Genomic DNA, 20744 nt, shown 5'->3' with positions numbered 1-20744 from the left:
GCTCTTTTAATAAGTATGTTTTATAGCTGTCTGCAGAAATTTTGGAAACATATGATTAACAGTGTGATTGGGGCCCATGTACCAGCAGAAACCCCAAGTTCAGATAAAATAATTAAGAACTTTATCTTCATATTTTACAGGTTGCCTCTATCTGCCTTATGCAGCTGACGAGCCATTTTATAACATTTCCGGTTGTTCCTATTGTACATGCACACCTTCAAATGTACATCTATTCTTGTTGCGATGACCATAAGAGAAGAAATGTCCCTGCCTTATTCAAGATAACCAGACCAGAACTCAGTCAGGAACATATTACAACCATGCCTGCTGAAGCTTGAGATATGGCTTAGTAATCTTCACATTAGGGAACTGCTAAAATGTTATAATTTATTGTAAATAGTTGTGCCAATTCCAATAGCAAAATGGTCAAAAGTACCACATTTAAAGTTTCTTTCCTTCTTCACCAGTCAAATCTGAAAAACGTCAGTTGCCACAAAGAAAAAATAGGCATGTTTTCTGTGGCAGTGGCCATGTTTTTTAATACACACTGTATTGCAATAATGTGTCACAACTGGAACTTCTGGTGCATTATATTTCAGGGAAACAAATAAGCTGGGCACAACTGCAGCGGCTAAAGTGGCTATCCAGCTTAGATGCTCAGGTAGGATGGAACCCAGAATGGCAGTCTACAGAGGGTCCTCCACACCCTGGAGCCAACCCTGCAGGAGGAACGGGTTAAATACTCCTTCACCTCAGAGTCACAGGCGCAGACCAATATGGGGCTCCCTGTAGCCGCACTTAAGCTTTTAAAACAAAAAGATAATCGGGTGATTCTCCAATCACAGATCTACCATGTCATGTGTGCTTGACCCTTTGATGTGCCATAAGCATAACTAAAGGAAGACATGCCATAGGCATGGAAGCGTGAGACAACAGTCGTGAGGAAACATAGCAAATTGTAATCTGCCCTCAAGGTGACTTACTCGTATCTCTCTGGTAATTTCTTGTTAAAAATAAGTTGGCAAAAATAAGTTCTGCTGTGGTATCTTATTTGCAAGAAGAAATGAGGACAGAGAGAGATAGACAGATGTATCAAGAGTTTTAAGAGAAATTATCATGTTAATTCTTATATACCCAGGTGATGCTATGACATACAAAAATATATATGACATGAAGAGAGATCAAGTAAGTCATGCTTTCTGGTTCTCACCCACCAAAATGTTAATGTACTTATATGACTGCCAAAAAAAGGAACATAAGTGAGGTACTTGTTGAACATCAGTGTATAAATGTTCAAAAACATTCTTAATTTGATTCCTGGCTCTTGGTGTGGATGAGATTAAAAAAACAGTAAGAGTTGAAGCCGCACAAGGACCTATCAGTAGTAATATTCAAGTACAAACCAAACTAACCAGGAAATATGTAAACCGCCCAGAGAGCTTTGGCTACGGGGTGGTATATAAATAAATAAATAAATAAATAAATGAATGAATGAATGAATGAATGTCAAGTAAGTGATTACACACTGATTATTTTTATTCTGTGCTATGGATGTGTTACGTTAACTGCCTAGATACCTTGTTTACTGGCAGTATATACGCCTATGAAAAAATAAAATAAATACAATTGAAGTAGCAGTGCTGAGAGTGTTGGACTATTTTTGGCTATAGCTGGGATACTCCTGTGCAGATCTTCAGCTCATGGTGTCACATAGTTTCATTAACTTCATTGGAACTATGCCAATATACACCCGCCAAGAAATTGTCAATACATATTTTCCCTTCATTCCTTTCATTAAGCAATTGTCTGTCATTTTTACTTAGCAGTAACATTTCAGGGTTTTTTTTTTGTGGAGGGGGGATCTGCAACGATCTAATCTAGTAGCTTGCCACTAGTTTAGCCTCAGATTTCATCAACTTTTCTTTTTCAGTATTTTTATCTCAGCCCACCAAGCAGGCACAGTTTTCAGGGCTACTCATACATAAAAAGGCAGACAATAGGTCTGATCCAACAGAACACCACATGAAGCAGCTGAGGACATGCACATATAGCCATTTCAACAAAGCTAAATTTACTGATCGGCTGCTGCTGGGGGGGGAGGGCTGAATCGTGCTCTTCCTTCCCAGCAGCCTATCAGCAGGATAGCTGTAACTGTTGTATCAGGTAGGGGGAATAATGTGCACAATATCCATTTGCACACGATTCTCAACAAGCTACAGATACTTAAAAGAAAGACTGCTTCCATGCACATATAGCTGCTAGTTGAACTGGGGAGAGTGTATATAATACTGCCGAATACAATACATCATTGTATTGTAGTTGAACTGGGGAAAGGGTATATAATCTTGCAGAACAGAATACATCATGATGAATCAACAAATAACTAGTGCCTGTCATGCTATTCTCTCCCCTCCTCCCTCATACCAAGTGTAGGTTGCTGCTGCAACTGCACTATTATTATGACTTCTAAATGGTACAGTAGACAAATCCAAACACATCCAGTTGCCACAAATGCGTATATTTCTTGGCAGGGTACAGAAGTCATATGCCCAACGTACGTGAAACAAAAGCACTATATATATGACAGCTTTCACATTAATTTACAAGTGCACGTGCCAATCTCCTTTTTATGTCTAGATAATTTAGGGAACAAATCATACTAATGTGTCAATATAACAAAGACCTGGATCTCTGGCTGATCCCCATAATGACTAGACTGGATTGCAGTCTTCATGTTTTAAAACAAAATAGAACAAATCAATGCAATGAAATGAAAGATAGTCCAACCCAATGTCAACCTATTTTGAGGCTGGGAGGAGCAAACTGTCACAGGTGGCCAATTTTGGGGTGTCATTAAAGGGTAGCAAATAGCTGAGAACTTCTCAGTGAAAACACTTTTCAATATAGGTATGCATAACAAGCCACTAAATAGTATGGCTAAACGGTTTTGAGAACAGTCAATAAATGAGAGGCAAAATGACAGAGGTTCAAACTTTAGTTGCAGAAATTTGCAGATTCCATGTTTATTTAAACATTATTAGGACATAAAATATTAATTTCTTATTGTATGTCCTAATAATGTTTAAATAAATATGCTTTTCACAGTAACAAACCTCATATTACATATTTTATATGCAGTATCAATTGCACAGAATTAGCCACAACTCATAATGTAAGCCAAATGGACAGTTATTGTTACCTGTAAATAATAAGATTTTGCATTTTATATTATTGGTTCTATAGACTGGTTAAAAACGATAAATCAAACAAATACTTGCTAAGGTAAGTAATTCATTAAAATGATAGAAAGGAGGACAGCAGGAAAGATGATTTCTTACCGGACTTTTCCTCTACAGAATGCATTAAAAATAAGAAAATGGGGGGGAATAAGCATTTATGCATAGAAGATCAGTCTCTATGAAACTACAAATCCCATTTTACAGTCCAATCCTAAGCAGGTTTACTCAATAGTAAACTGGATGTATTTCAGTGTAAGTAGGAAAGTATGGTCAGGATTGCATTATAAGCATACTAACAAGTTGATCCTGAAAAGCATAATAGGTTATTATCACATACACAAGAAGATAAACTCACACAGAAGTATAAACCAGTAACGTACATGCAGCTTGAACCCTACCTATGCAGAAATATGTCACACTGAGATCAATGAGACTTACTCGCAAATAAGAGTGCATAGGATTGCCCAGTTACACATTGCTAGCATATCAGATGAAGATAACTATATTTCAAAATCCCACAATGATCGTTTCATTAAAATATGTATATGACACCATGTTACTAAATAAACAATGGTGAGAGCCTGATGGACTTCAAAAGGAGTAGCCTCCAAAAGAGACTGAACCTGTTTTTATTTTCTTCACAACAGGCATTAACAACAAATTTAGTTTCTTTCTCGCCTCTGATTTATAAGACACTCTTTGATTTTAAAACGAATCTTAAATGATATCCTTGTATTTGTTATTATTATTTATATTAATTTTAATTTACTACAGCTGCTTTTTGAAATAGCCAAATACCACAACATCCTTCTGGTTGTTATTTTGAAACAAGAAAAAGTCAGGAAAATGCAGTCATGGTCTTCCATCATCAGATTTACCCTAGCTAATAAGGATAATAAAATAAACCACTTCCAGATAATGGGGATGATGTATGTGATCCACTAAGTAACTGAGGTAACTTCTCTGGCTAAGCAGGCTAGTACCAAGAATCTACCGCCACATTTAATTGAGAAAAAATCCATGGATTTTACGTTTAGAACACCACACTTCCTTTGGTAATTTAATAGAGACCTATTACAGTTCAACAGAATGCTCTGAGAAGCTTCTCCATAAACTACAACAGAAAAAACCTCAGCCTCAGTTTCTTTTTTTTTTATCATTAATTTTTATTCAAATTTTCAAAAACAAAACAAAACAAAACAAAAATAATTAAACAATAAAATAAAATGTTGACTTCCGATTTGTCGCAGATCAGTTATAGGTCTACAATATATAACAAACCTGTCTCTTAAATTATATTACAAAATCACTTTCCTCCAGTAGTTATCTTAATTAATCATCAAATCTCATAAACATTACTTTATTCTTTCCACAAAAAGTCAAAGAGAGGTTTCAATTCCTTGAGAAATATATCTATCATTTTTTCTCCAAATAAACATGTCGATTAATCCATCTCATCAAATCTGTTAGGTCCAATAATTTCAATAGCCATTCTTCCATTATCAATGTTAATTCCATCTTCCATCTTCAATAATCCTGTTAAGTCCAGTAATTTCAGTAGCCATTCTTCCATTATCAATATCCCATAATAATCTTGCTGTCATAGCCATAGTCATATAATAAGAGTCTGATGGGAATTTCCTTTATCACAAATATTTCCTTGCCATCAATTCTGAATGTGTTGCTGAAATATTGTTGTAAAGTCATATCTCTGTTCTTCTTTTTTACGAAATGCACTGGCACATCTCTTGAGAGTTTTTCCATTGTCACATATCCGTAATTAATTCCATAGATTTTTTCTATGTCAAGCTCCATCACATCATTCCAGTCCAGAAATTTATCCAAGACATTGATAGCTTTATCTCTAATATCTTCATTAATTTCTTCAGAGACAACGTTGAATTCCAAACAGTAAATTTTATCTCTAATATCCATAAACTCCAAGTCTTTTTCCAGTTCCACATTTGTTCCAATCTCCAGGGCTTGCATCTTCCCTTTAATTTTTCTTTTTTCATCTTCTAATGCTTGTCCAGTTGTATCTCTGATCTCATCAACCTCCTCTCTCACAAGATCCCCTATTTCTTTAAGCTCCTGCTTCATTTTGCCAAATTCAGTTTTCATCTCCTGTCTACCCTGTCTCAGGGTTTGTTTCGTTATCTCAATCTCATCCATTATTTTCTGAAGCATAGTTACTTCCAGGATCTCAGCCACTTTCTTGATTGCCATTCTTAAAACCACGAAGAAAAAAAACCCACTTCTTATTCCAGCAACAATTGGGTTAATATTCCAAGCCTGATGACATCACAGTATAGACAGCACAGCCTGCCTTATCTCTTATATGTTCAGGAATGCAAAACAAATTTAGTTCACAGCATCAAAACAGTTAGTGGCATCGTGAACAAGCAGATTCGTCAAAATGAAACAGACCAAAAAAAAAAATAGTCCCAGACATATAATACTCCAAAAGTTCATAAATCAGATTTATTTATTTTTTTTCTCCTCGGAATAGAAATCCCTCATCCGTTTGTATCTTTAAAATGCACAAATTCCAGGCCAGCTTTTTGCAATAATAACAAAGATAAGCTTTTTCAATTTCTTTCCTCCTTAATTTCGTGAATGAAAGAAAAGAGTTACAACTCACCCAGGGATTCTTTATAGCTGATTCATTGACAAATCTCTTTTTGCTGCAACAATTTACGTTTTTGAAACGTAGAGATTAACCACAAAAGCCTGTGTTTGTTGGGAGGACTGGATTTCATTAGTTTATGAGAGAAGGTTCAGCCAGCAGTGCCGGACGGACTTCCAAACAAGCTCTAACTGATTAAGCGACACGTTTATCTTTTCTTCAAAGGAAAACGGATTTTAACAGGCAAGCATCCTTCTTTCTATTTTTATCATCTGAAAAAACCTCAGCCTCAGTTTCAATCAAAATAATTTGTTTGCTATCTGCTTAAGGAATGGAATGAGGCAGTTTCATAAGACAGACTATTTTGTAAAAAAAAAATAGGAATTCTTACCAGGATCTACTAGAGAATGCCAGAGGTTATTAAATGCCTTTAGGATGGTGCCTCCTCTGGAGGTGGCAAGTAGAGCCAAATTATGGCCTCTCTATACTCCCCAGACAGATTGGAAGCAATTGGGAAATGAATAAACAAAGAAATACCCCTTGAAAACCTACTTCGGCTGGACTAGCCTGACCTGGGAAAAGGTCCCATAACAAAAACCTCCTCACCAGGGCGTAGGCCAGTTTAGAAGCTGAGACTAAGAATGATCTGTCATTGTAGGGACAGGAATTTGAACAGAACAACCAGGGTGCCCTAACTACCTTATCTACATGTATGGTGGTGGTAGAAGACATAGAGAACTACTCCAGCCCCTGAAGTTGCCAAGACCCATTTTCTCCAGAGGACCCCAGAGGGCATTAAGTGCCTTTGGGGCAGAGCTGAGCAATATCTATCCAGGGGATGAGAGAACTCCAGGATTTTCTGGAGCACCTTTCTGCCAAAGGCCATATCTGCCAAGGCTGAAACACTGATTTTATTGTGCTTGGTGAATGTGTGGGCCAGTGCCTATGTAGTACCCTTGCATATGTCTAGGGAAGAGTCTCCTAACAGCTGCTATGTTGGCCACAATCAGCAGAGCTTGTGTTGTGACGCCCACTGGAGGCAACTTGCCCAATGCCTGGTAGGCTTGGACAATGCACTCCTTAATCCACCTGGAGATGGTGGATGCAGACACTTTCTACTCCACACCTTTAGTTTGGAAGGCCATGAAGAGGATCTGGACAGGCAAAACTCCATGCTTCTGTCCATTTAGAATTGCAGGGCCTGCTGAACAGACACTGTGCCTGATGATCTCCCTGATGGGAATAAACACCAGGGCCAATGGAGACCTGGTGGCCTGCCTCTTATAGGGGTTGCCCTCCCTCTATCCCTATCGCAGGGAAGAGGTGCCTGCTTGATGCCCACAGGCTGCAGGCTTGAGGGACATACAAGCAGCTCCAGAAGGGCTGGAATGGTTCCTGAGCACTTTATTCTCTTGCCCTCAGACCAGTCCTTGGACCTGACGTCTTTCTTTACCATGTGTCTTCTGCATGGGAACACTCTGGAAACACTTCCTCTCCCCGTGTAAAGGCCTCAGCCAAGTTACTTGCTATTGTGGTTCTGAAGCCAGGAAAACTGGAACAGTGTGCCCTCCCCTGACAAATGTGGGTAGGGACATTCACACAAACCCCTTTAACTGCCATGTCTGACCTAGTTCTTCATCCCTGGCCATACAGCTCAGCCTGGCCCTTTCATTGCTGGCTGAGGCCTCTAATGCTCTGCTACTTTAAACATGCCTGCTCGTTATGGTGGTGTGAGAAAGCTCTGCAAGGGGCTACACACACAGACACCTAAACTCTGGGTCAAGGATATGGCAGCAATACCCCATGGTGGGACAAGAGGGGTACCCAGCCTCCTTCCTCCTGTCTGCCAGCCTCATTCCTCCTGTCTGCCACACTACATGTAGTGCAGCCAGTGAGCCACCCGGAGCTGTGTGTTGCCCTCACCTCCAGCAGGTGGTCATCCATCAGTGGTGAGGACCTCTGGACCGCCTAACTCTGGCTGCTGCCCTCACCCTTGGAGCCACAATCCCCCCACCATACTTAGGATGTGTCAGTAGGGAGGAGGTGGGCAACTGGAGGCAGCAACCTAAGGAATAAAATAACAACTCCTCCCCGCAAGGTAGTCTGAACTGTTTAGGCTCTTAAGAGCTCCAACCAAGCACTACTTGGAAGCTCAGCAGGTAGATCTGGTCTGGGGAGTGTAGGGAGGTCCCTCCTATATAAGAAAGCTTTTTTCGCTCTGCTTGGCAGCTCCAGAGGAGGCACCATTGATCCTCTGGAGAACATGTAATTCACACTCCATAAGAGCTTTAATTTAACATGTGTATTTCTGATTCCAGGTTCCTCTTTCTATCAAATATTGATTACTAGTTCTTCTTCCCATTCTTTTTATTTTTAGACAATGCAGTATCAGAGAAATGTTACTTGCTCCCAAGTGCCCCCATTGTATTTCTCTATGTTTGAGCAGATGGCCATTGTCTAAAGTAGGCTATAGGGCAGAGCAAAGCACTGCTAAGTCTATTAGCTTAACTGGAACGGAGGAAGAAATGACTATATTTCCAAATGGTTTTTTTTAAGGCTAGGGAAAAAGAAGAAAAGAAATGTCAGCCACCCTCTTCTGATAGGACATGAGATTAGAATTCTCAGTTTACTAGTCCTAGTTACATAATTTAGATAGCAATTTCCTTAAGGTTGGCAATAATTTGTGCAAAATTCACTATAAAGCCACAGCTGAGTTGGCTGAATTGCACGCCACTATTATAATGAGAAATCGTGGGGAAAGGGAGTAGTTTCTACAGCGTAATGGGTCAACAGACTGTGTTGAAACTTGGTAGTGTAGGAGAGGTCAATTTGAGGACAGTTGATCCTGAATTTAGGATAAGAAATGTCTTATCACAGTCTATATCTATGCTGGAATTGCTTTTAAGATATTTAAAAAAATTTTTTTTTAAAAAAACCATGTTTTTAAGATTTTGTTTTTAAGATCAAAACATTTTAAAGATGTTTAAAAACCTTTTTAGTTAGTAGCTGTTTTCATTGTTTTAAATATGTTTTTAATTACTTGTTTTTAACTGTTTTATTGACAATTTTAACATTTCTTGTAAACCACTTAGAGGTCTTTACATTCAAGCAGTATATAAATTTTGTTAAAAAAAATAAAGATGTTTTTAATGTTTTATCATTTGTTTGCCACCCTGGGCTCCTTATGGAAGGGCAAGATATAAATTTAATAAATAAATAAATTTGAATATTAAATGTTTGCCGAGAGCCTTTGACATGTTGACAGGTGGTGTGTGTTTTTCTTCTGTAGAATTTGCTGGAGTGGTTTCGGAGAAAATATTTCTCTATTTGTACCTTTGTACCTTTAGGGAAACAGTTTGTTGTGTTAATACAAGAGGAACACCTTCTAGTATATGCCTTTACTCATGAGTTGTGTAAAATGTTTTTATTAAAATACTTTTTTTGTGGCCCAAATTAATCAATGGAATTTCATAAGGGTGTCCCTGCACTTGCTCAGTATGAATCTGTTGTGAGAAAAGATTCAGTGGGGAGCAGGCTTAAAAGAAATGTTGGGTAGCGTAAGAATGAATGTTAGGCACAGAGGGTCAGTTCAAAATGACAGTGAAGAGTCTGGCTGTGTAAGGGGGGGAAGATGGAGAGAGGAGTTGAGAGAGGTATCAAAGTACTCGCAAACCAGGGCTTAGCTTTGAAGAGTTTACAGTTCACATAGGCCTCATTAGCTGTGAAAGATGAGGAGAAGCAATAAAATGAGTAAAAATAGTTTTGAGAGGCAGAGGGGGATATCTCTGAGGAGAGTCAGAGGCTGCATTTCTGATGGGTGGTTTTTGAAGGAACAGCAGAGACTTCAGAAAAAAAGGGGGAGGAAGATTTAGCGGATAAATGTATGGTTGCAGGTTCTTTTCTGCTTAATTTCTTCTTTTTCTATTGCAGCCTTTAAAGGCTAGGCTTGCCAACTAACCTGAAAATCCTCAGTTGGGCCTGTTCCTGCACCTCTAATCATACAATGTGCAGAAATCAGCCAATATCATTGTAGGGCACGGTCCCCTGCAAATATCGAATAAACCAGTTGTTACAGACAAAGAAACAATGGCAGCCAGTAAAGGTTGGTCTCTTCAATAAAGATATAGGATCCTGCATTAAGGGAAAGAGGTGGCAATCCTTATTTCTAAACTTAATTCATAAGAACATAAGAAGAGCCTGCTGGATCAGGCCAGTGGCCCATCTAGTCCAGCATCCTGCTCTCACAGTGGCCAACCAGGTGCCTGGGGGAAGCCCGCAAGCAGGACCCGAGTGCAAGAACACTCTCCCCTCCTGAGGCTTCCGGCAACTGGTTTTCAGAAGCATGCTGCCTCTGACTAGGCTGGCAGAGCACAGCCATCATGGCTAGTAGCCATTAATAGCCCTGTCCTCCATGAATTTGTCTAATCTTCTTTTAAAGCCATCCAAGCTGGTGGCCATTACTGCATCTTGTGGGAGCAAATTCCATAGTTTGACTACGCGCTGAGTAAAGAAGTACTTCCTTTTGTCTGTCCTGAATCTTCCAACATTCAGCTTCTTTGAATGTCCACGAGTTCTAGTATTATGAGAGAGGGAGAAGAACTTTTCTCTATCCACTTTCTCAATGCCATGCATAATTTTATACACTTCTATCATGTCTCCTCTGACCCGCCTTTCTCTAAACTAAAAAGCCCCAAATGCTGCAACCTTTCCTCGTAAGGGAGTCGCTCCATCCCCTTGATCATTCTGGTTGCCCTCTTCTGAACCTTTTCCAACTCTATAATATTCTTTTTGAGATGAGGCGACCAGAACTGTACAATTCAATTAATAAGTTATCCACTTAATTAGGCATAAGGTAAGTTGCATGGGAATTCTTGCCCTACTAAATAGTGTGCGATTTCATATTAAATATAGGTGTTCCTTTCTTTTTTCATTTAGTTTCATTTTCAATTTCAAGCTCGCTTGATCAGGGAGTTGTAGGCATAGCCTTCTCAAAATGTAATCCAATCAACAAAAAAACTTTCATTTAACATATTGTATTAACAGTATTTTAATATAAACCAGTTGGATGACATCAGTGGTGGACTGGATGAGGGCGAACAAATTGAACCTTAATCCAGACAAGACAGAGGTGCTCCTGGTCAGTCAAAAGGCAAATCAGGGAATAGGGATTCCGCATGTGCTGGATGGGGTTACACTCCTCCTGAAGACGCAGGTTCGCCGTTTGGGTGTGCTCCTGGACTCAGCTTTAAATTTGGAGGCCCAGGTTTCTGCGGTGGCCAGGAGTGCTTTTGCACAGTTAAGATTAGTGCGCCAACTGCGCCCGTTCCTTGAGCCGTCTGATCTGGCCACGGTGACACATGCCTTAGTTACATCCCGTTTAGATTATTGTGGGGCTGTCTCTGAAGACTGTTCGGAAACTTCAGTTGGTGCAATGTGCCGCAGCCAGAATGTTAACTGGGGCTGGTTACAGGGACCATACGACTCCCCTGTTACAAAAGCTCCACTGGTTGCCACTCTGTTTCCAGACACAATTCAAAGTGCTGGTGATGACCTATAAAGCCCTATAAGGCTTAGATCCAGGCTATCTGTCAGACCGTATCTCCCTATATGAGCCTGCCCGGGCCCTGAGATCCTCAGAAGAGGCCCTTCTCTCAATACCCACATCCTCACAAGCACGACTAGTGGGGACGCAAGATAGAGCCTTTTCAGTGGCTGCCCCGAGGCTTTGGAATTCCCTTCCTAGGGAGGCAAGAATGGCCCCCTCCTTGCAGTCCTTCCGTCCGCAAGCAAAGACTTTTTTATTCCAACAAGCCTTTGGAACTGAAGGCTGTTAAGGACAGGGCTTGAAGGGTGCTGCAATGCTATTGTCTAACTGTATTATTTTAAACTGAGTTTGAATTATTTTAACTGTATGTATGAATGGTTTTAATACTGTAAATAGTTTAATTCTATTTTAATCTAGACTTTTGTATGTTTTGAATTATATGTGTTCTTTTATCTGGAAGCTGCCATGAGTTCCAGTTTGGGGAAAAGGGCGGGGTAAAAATAATGATAATAAATAAATAAATAATAAATGTGTCTTACTTTAACAGTAAAAGGAGTGCAGAGGAGTGGGGCTCTGAACCCTTCCTCTTACTTGTCTTGTGCCTTACCTCTTGCATGGATGGCTCCACCCACTTTTCTCTTTTCCTGACCCCAATGCTAGAAGTGACTGAGGAGCAGAGAAAAGTGACAGGAACAATAAACTGTCTGAATGTAAGTTACAGAAAGAGGATTCAGTGCCTTTTACAGTTAAAGTAAGACCACTCCACTCCTAGCTTTATACGTGAACAGGGTACACACATGGAAAGAAACATAGGTGCTACTGTCATATATCTAAGTCCTTATAGAAGCTAAAATTGAATAATATATGGGGGAGGATATTGTGGTAGGAAGCTCTACCCCTGCTCTATGCACATGTGTTTCAACATCTGAAACAAGTGTATATGGATAGTGTTATCTCTGCATGATCAGAAACTATGCAGAACATCAAGTCTGATCCTGTTATGGCTCCCTTGTCGATTCTCCAAGGAGATAAGCTATCACTGCACTCTAAAGATCTAATAGCAACCTTACTAGTGGCAGCAAGAATTGTAATTGCTTGTCATTGGAAAAAGATTGATTACAATTTAATAGAATTATGGTACTCTCCGGAATGGAACATAGCTTTAACGGAAAAATTAACACAACAAAGATTGGCGAGGCAGGATCCAAATAAAAAAGACAAATTTCATATTAAATGGTTTATGTTTATAAGCTATGTAGCAGTGGGGGAGCATGATTTCTATAAGCCATCAACTCATGCCTCATTATGAAGGGATGTCTTTGGGTAGTCTATGCAATTTATTGCTCTAAATCCATCTACCAAAAGTAAATTTCTAGATCTCTATGGCGTTCCATGTATTAAATGTTATGCTTTTTAAAGCTTACATTAATCTCAGTAACTCTCTTCTCCACCTCTTTTTTATTTATTGAGTTCTTATTTTTATTATTATTAAAATTTTAAAACATTTTTATTTTTCTTCCTTTTTAATTTCTTTATGTATATATGTTTTGATTGTATAAGCTATATGTCAGTACATTGCAACAGGCATTTAAACTGTTATGAAGTTTTTGATTTATACACTTAAGTTGATTTAAAAAAGACAAAAAAGAAAGAATTTAAGAAATGCAGTAGAAAATTTTTGAGCATCTTGGTCAAGTCTTACTGTATATGGGGTTACGTGAGTGAGTGAGTGAGTGTGTACATGGACCACTCTAAAAAGACTATACAGGAAAACTCAAAGTGGAAAAGAGAACAATTATTAACCAAGGGCAATTAACACAACATTGAATTCTTTATATGCAACAATGTGAATAATGCTCCTTTTTTCTTTCTTTGGTTGTGTGTTATGTATTGTTTTATACTGTTCTGATATTTGTATGCAAAGAAATAAAATGTGTTTAAAAAAGAAACTATGCCTTTGAAGGATTCCCAGTTATTTAAAGATGTCCCTACACAAGTATAAATTGTATGAGCATAGGCTCACTTAAGATTTTGCAATGGACATGTGAAGGTTTTGGCAGAGTCTGCCATGATGACTCCGCCCCACCCCAAGTTTGTTCTACTTTGTTAGAAAGTCTGTGAGAATCTATACTAAGCGGGATTAGGTGGAATAGGTATAAATTGAGGCTAATGTGGCTCAGGAATGGCTGAATAAAGAGGTCAGAGAGAAGCTATTCTAGGCTTAGAGAGCAGTATGACAGAAGACACAGATTGGGACAGACAGGGAGAAAGGAATCCAAAAGTGGATGTAAGATGAAGAGTGAAACCCTGAAGAAAAGGGGAACTTTGTTTTTGAACTGGCAACAGCAGTCCTGGAGGTCTGGACAATGCCTCTCAGAAATCCTTGGAGGCACTTTAAATAAATAAATGTAGTTGTTGAAAGAAAAACTGCTAATCATACCTGGGGTTTCAACCCTGCTTGACCTTTGTTACAGTTTTGGAATTCAAAAGGAATACACCTTGGCAATAAAAGTTATCAATGAATCATAGAATCATAGGGTGGGAAGGGGCCTATAAGGTCATTGAGTCCAACCCCCTGCTCAATACAGGAATCCAAATTAAAGCATACCTGATAGGTGGCTGTCCAGCTGCCTCTGGAAGGCCTCCAGTGTTGGAGAGCCCACCACCTCCCTAGGTAATTGGTTCTATTGTCGTACTGCTCTAACTTGAGCCCATTATTCCGTGTCCTGCACTCTGGGATGATAAAGCAGAGCTACAATCCCCTACCCTGTTGCTTTCTTGGCCTGATCAGTTTCATGCTCATTATGTACAGCAGAAGCAATAACTTAGTAACCAAAGTAACTGCCTCTCCCCCCTCAGCCTTTACTCCTACCCCATCTCTTCTCAGCTCATGTACAGCGTTCAAGCACATATACTTCTCTGTCTCTTTTAAATGCTTAAAGGAGCAAAGTACTCAGTCATGTCCTCTGTATGCCCCCCTAGGTGTCACGAAGATAAAGAGTAGTTTAAACATATTTTTAATAAATAAAAAAGAGACCTTATGGGGACAGTGATATTTACACTTTGGTCAATAACTGGATACTGAAAACAAATAAATACATTGATAGAATCCAAATATTGGCAACCAGATACTGGGTTGTATTCAACTAAGTTCAACTCAGAGTAGACCCATTTAAATTAATGGACCTAAGTTAGTCATGTCCATTAATTTCAGTGGGTCTTCTCTGAATAGAACTAACACTGGATACAACCCATTGTATTAGAAAACAAGACATCACTTCTGTTAATCAGAGTGCTTCTATTGATCAGAGTCTTTTGAATGAAACACATGAAAGATCTTAGTTGATTGACTGATTTTAAATACATATAACTCACCAACAGCATAAAGTTCAGCTCCCTTAGAAAAGAATTTAAAGCAATGAGATTTGCCTGGTATATATCCTAAGCTCTCTTTTTAACAGTGTAGTTATAGAGGTAGTCCAGTTATTCTTATCAGCACCCTACTTTCCATTAAAAGCATTACAGCTTACATACTGTTTCCTTAAGATGTACAACATCAGTAGACCAGGAAGCTGCATTTTCTATGGTGCAACAAAGCCATCATTCTGATTTACTGTTTCCACATCTTCCACAGTCCAGGAAATGAGTGTCACAAATCAACTCTTGAACCTGGCTTCCATGTACAACAATATCATACACTGTTGTCCTGCCTCCAAGCCCAGCTGCAATAGCCTGGTGCCTGCATAATGACTGCTTTTGCTAGAGTAAAGATCAACCCCTACACATGACACATAAGCAAGGAACATAATGCAGCAGCAAATTTTAGAAAGCATGAACGTGGTTCCAGCAGTAGGAGTAAAACAGTTTATATGGCTTGAGCTTAATACAGCTTCAGTTTTTTTTGCTCTTGTTTACAGGGAAGAAACCAACATAAATAAATAATGAAACCAACATTGGTACCTACCTCCTAGTACGTTGCTAGTTTCCATATTATTAAAAGCTAAGCACCAGATGAAAATGCAATTGCTAAAAGTCAATCAAAATTGGAAAACTATTTGTTTGCAAATTAAAAACAGCTAATGATAATTTATTTTGTTCAACTGGAAATTGAAAAGCTTTTAGGCAACCCACAGAACATTATTATCAGTCATTAATTATAGATATAAATTAGTATTAGCAGCAATGAGGGACCAGTTAGGGGAGTGTTGCAGTTCTACTTTTTCTGTTGCCAGCATACATTCTGTCATGGCTTTCCTTCAAAGAATGTTAGGAATAGTACTTTTGTGAGGGTACTGAAAATTCTTAGACACCGTCCACCTCACAGAATTAAAATTCCCTGGATTCCCTGGAAGGGGAAAAATGATTTATTGGCAATATGGATATACATGGCGTAACAGGGAGATGGACACACTCTTGGGTCACTCTTAAATCTTTCCATATAGGGCCTCACACTTTCATTTTGTTTGTGTTCCCCTCTCCCCAACAGTCTACTCTTAATTTTTAAGAAGGTGGTAGCCTGGATGGACAACAAAACTAAGGAATTAGGATTAACCAAGGAGGATTGTCTCTAGGCAGCTCTTGTCTTGAAAGCAGCATCTCATCTTCTAAAAACAACAGTTGACCCTTGCAGCACAGTCATCCTAATTGGTTTCTTGCTAGTCAGCTATAAAATTCAGTTTTCTGTCTGTCCCCTTGGCTAATTCAGCCTCTACTGCAGCAGATGGAGTGTCTTCATTTAGCAACCCTAGTTACCGAGTAATACAAAAGCCTTGAGAAAAGGTTATATGCTGGTACTAACTTTGTTTTACTCAATAATGCCAGCACCTGGGTCTGAATACCGTGCTTTCTAAATTGAACAAAATTATATGGATTTCATGAAGCTGTCACTCTAGATGAAAATTTTCAGATGACAGAAGCAGGGGCAGCATATTTTAAAAATGATCAAATAAAAATATTAGGTGATGAATTTGTATGTCTAGGTGCAGAAAACTTGTTTCATATATAGATGTACCCCTCTAGTTGTTCATCTAGGTTGCTGTTAAATCTGCTTCTTTTTCCTTCTTCTTCTGTTAAATTTCATGTATGATCTGTATGGAAAATTTACTTTAATTTAAAACAAAAAGCGGGGTAGCTAACGTGGCACCCTCTAGATGTTGTTTGAATGCAGCTCCCATCATCCCTGACCATTAGCCATGGGGCTGATGGGAATTATAGTCCCACAACACATCTGAAGGCCACATTAGCTACTCTAGATTTAGAGTAAGCATGCTAGGGAAGTGAAGTACAAGCACACAACTAACTGATGTTCTGTGAGTTTTTAGATTTTCCTTTCAAATTTCTTATTCCATAGTCCCCAAAACTGACAAGCAATACAATAGGACTATGACTCCACACATAATACTATTTTTAAAAGGGGGATTTTGCATAAACCCCTTACAAATAGAGCAAATCTCAATAGATTGAGGTGATGTCTGAGAATTTCTGGCAACGCTTTGAGACATTGCATGCCTTCAAACTGATGTTAGATAAGACTTAAAGAGATAGAAGCCATGTGTAAATATATAAAATGCATATTTGGGGCAGCCTGTGGTAACTGCCAAGAGATATTTACCGGTAGGTGAGCAAAATGTTCCAGCAAAATTTTTAATTTTCCAAAGTACAATGTTCAAGTATGGATAAATAAGCATGTCTTCACATTATTATGTAAGCCCCTCTGAGGAGACTTTTTTGACTGTATCCTTGTATAAATGCTAACCTGGATTATCTGAGTGAGACTATCTGGAAGTACAGTAAATTAAAACAAAAATAATTGCCTACATTAACTGAAAGCAGGTCTGTCCAGCCCCCAGAGAGGGGTGGGGAATCCCCCAAATGACTAGATTTAAGAATCATGACAACAAATAATATTAAAACTCTTTTGGAGACCCCTCTTCTATTTCATGTTGACTAAGGATATGAAAGCATTTGCTTGCCTTGAAAGGGTTTGAGTCTCCATCACTACCTCTTTGCTCTCTTGTCCCAAAGCCCAGTAGCTAAATCCTGGGGAAAACTGATGCTATGTAAGTAATTTCCCAACAGGGAGAAAGCTCTCCAAAGCCTTTATCTCGTAGCTTCATGCTGTCTCTTTTTTTGTTTTACTTTAGGAAATTATTGAAAAACACATCTTTTCTCTCTTGATGTAGTACTGAATGCACATCTAACAGGAAGCATTACCTAACACAGTCCTGTTATCTGCATGATACAGATTTTTGTTGCATTCACACTTCATGTTTTATGCATACAGTTAAAGCATCTTACAGTATTATGCGTGTTTACACAAAAGTAGGTCTCACTGTGTTCAATGAGACCTGTTCCTAGGAAAGTGTGCAGGAGTTGAAGAGTAAAAACACCACTGCTAGGGTGCAAACGTTTGTGATGGAAACAGTATAAGGGGAAAGAGCAAAGAAATCCCTCTCTGTGTGCCAGTCTTCCCCTTCATATTTGCAAGCCTTGCAACCAAATCTGTAAATCACAGAACCACGTGTAATGTCTAGTTCTGTTCCAAAGAGCAAAACTCTAGAATTTTCATTCATTCTCTGTGGCCCCTTACGATATAATAATCCAGATTATTTCCAAGAAACTAGGTTCAGCAATTTTGCTTTGTCAAACTAAGATCTACCCCTTTAACTATATATAATGGATTGGCTTTTAAATTTCAAGAGGTGGCTCAGCATACAGCAGTGGGGGGGGGAGTTGCTTTTCACACAAAAGAAGGTCAAAACCTCTGCTGAGCTCACAGAATCAATGCATGGATCTCTGGTTTGTGGGCATTGTAATTAAGGTGTACCCGAAGGATTGTAACCCTGCTTTGAATAAGGGAAGTCACTTATAACTGGCAGTGTATTAATTTTTTCAAAAATTTGCATTGCAAATACTTTTCTTTAAGCATAGACCAAAATATTCATGCCATTTGTAGATTTGAGAAACATTAGGCTTATGGAAATTACTAGGCATGCATAGAAAGTTGTGACAGCATTTCAACCATTTACTTAAAAAAAAAAAGCCTGTCAACATACAGAACACTTTACAATTTTGCCAACACATCTTGAACCAAAAATGATTTCTGACAAGTCTTGCCATGGTGCACTGCCAAGATTCAGTATAATAAAAAAGCTGATACAACAAACTAAGGGTAAGCAAAATTCATTTTTGAAATTCTAATTGAGCAACATATTTTTAAAAAATTGCTTACCACTGGAGATGGTGAAAGTGCAATGTTGCCTATAGAAGCTTTCAGTTCATCAACAGTTGCTGCACTCTTAAGAATGTCTTTAGACTGCAGGGGCTTAATCTTAATGTTAAATTTCTTGTGTGCCTCCTCCTCCTCTTCAGATTCACTTGAGGAATAAAAGTGCTTTCCTTTGGTAGGTAGATCACAGTTAAAGAGAAATGTTGAGCAATGGAATATAGCTTTCAGAACTAATTGCTATAGGGTAACAATTACAAAAACAGCTTTCTCAGTGACAAAATCCAGAAAGCAGCTGTTTTAGTATGTTACAGGAGAGTCTAGTGATTCTTTAAACAGAAGACAAACTGCAATCCTAACTTCTTACCTGGGAGTACACCTGACTGAATTCAGCAGGACTTACCTTTTTAGTATACGTGGTTAAGCCTGCAGTCTCTAAAGCATTTATTGCTGCACAAGCTTTCATGGCTCATGTTTCTCAGTGGCTACTAGCCAAAGACATTATTACCAAACCTGACTTGTATGGTAAAATGTCTAACTATTTCTGCTCAACATAATTTTCCTACTTGTCATTTCTTTCAATATATTTTCCTAGTGGTCAATTCCTTTCCACAAAGAGAACTTTTGACTTGGAATACTGGTGGCCGGGGGGGGGAGGTGCCCCAAAGTGGAACTAATTGGGGGGGAGCAAAATACTATTATTATAATTATCATGATTATTTATTAGATTTTTATCCCGCCCAAAGAGATCCAGGACAGTTAAGAATATTAAAACATTGAAAACCAAATATCCTCACAACACATCATTTCAACGTTGCTAGAAACAATATCTTTCAACTACAAAATGCCTCTGTGAACAGCACTGTTTATAATTCTACCTAAATGTTAACAATGAGGGGGACATCCTTTAATAAATAGTTGAGGGAGGATAATCAGAGGGACAGACTCACCTCACTAGGGAAGACATGCCTTAAGTTAGGGACAACTACTGAGAAATACTTGCTATGGGCCAGTGCTAACTGGGCAACACCCAGCAGCGGTCCCACCACTGTAAGATACAAGATGGTTAATAATGGGGAAGGAGAACTTTTAGGTTCTTGAGCTCCAAACTGTTTAGGGCTTTATATTCCTTGAATAGGGCCTGGTAGCTCACTGACAAGCAGTGCAGCACTTTCAGGACCAGGACCAAGGGATCATTGAGCCGCTCCACCCAGCAACCTGGCAGCCATGTTCTGCACTAGCTGCAACATCTGGCCTTCAAAGGCAGCCCCATGTAGAGATCACTGCAGCAGTCCAAATGGAAGGTCATTAGATTATGGACTACTCAGACCAGGCTATCCCGGTCCAGAAATGGCCATAGCTGGAGGATCAGCCAAAGCTGGGAGTAAGCACTTCTAGCCAAGGTGGGCCCTTGGGACTCCAGTAACAGACTGAAATTGAGGGGCACTCCCAGACTATGAGCCTGTACCTTCAGGGGGCATGCAACCCCTCCTAGAAGAGATTACCCACTTAATCCCCAGACACAAGAACTGCCTACCCACAGCACTTCCGTCTTATCAGGATTCAGTTTTCCCTTTATTGGCCCCACTCAGGCCATTAATGCCTCCAGACACCAGGCATAAGAGTCAGTTCCTTTTTTTTCTTTTACAATGGTTGTTTACAATTATATTTTACTGGTGGCCACTATTTTTTCCTCCAGAAGACGTCTTGGAACAACTTCAGCCAAAAGTACCTTAAGGACTGACTGATACTTTATACTCTACCTCAACCACTGAGATCCTCTGCTGGGGCACTTTTGGTGGTTCCCCACACCCCTGAGGTTTGGTTGGACTTCACCAGGGGCTATGTCTTTAGTGTGGCAGACCCTGCCCTATGGAAACCCCTTAACAGCAAAGGTTTAACAGGAACCATCTCTTCTTTCAGACATGTTTTGAAAACTATATTGAGATAGCCTTGGCAATTTGAATTTTTTCTTTTTAATCGATCTGTATTTATTGATGTTTTTATGGTTGTTTTTTGCTGATTTTATTTTTATATTTTGTATACTGCCATGATATATTCTTGTGAAAGTGTGGATTATAAATACAAAAATAAATAAGTAAATATAAC

At 39.0% G+C, this 20744-nt stretch overlaps 1 protein-coding gene across 8 annotated transcripts in view; it reads right to left on the bottom strand.

The window, feature by feature from the left end:
• Positions 1 to 20744, bottom strand: part of SGIP1 (SH3GL interacting endocytic adaptor 1) — a 245368-nt gene that overhangs the window by 92364 nt on the left and 132260 nt on the right. For all 8 annotated transcript variants that reach the window (XM_061633360.1, XM_061633359.1, XM_061633364.1 and 5 more), the window contains one exon: positions 18642 to 18817. In XM_061633360.1, the coding sequence (XP_061489344.1) occupies positions 18642 to 18817 (176 nt within the window). The remainder of the gene's footprint in view (positions 1 to 18641; positions 18818 to 20744) is intronic.

This window comes from Rhineura floridana, chromosome 6, assembly GCF_030035675.1.
Source record: "Rhineura floridana isolate rRhiFlo1 chromosome 6, rRhiFlo1.hap2, whole genome shotgun sequence".
Lineage (NCBI taxonomy): Eukaryota > Metazoa > Chordata > Lepidosauria > Squamata > Rhineuridae > Rhineura > Rhineura floridana.
This window is presented reverse-complemented; position numbering and strand designations above follow the sequence as displayed.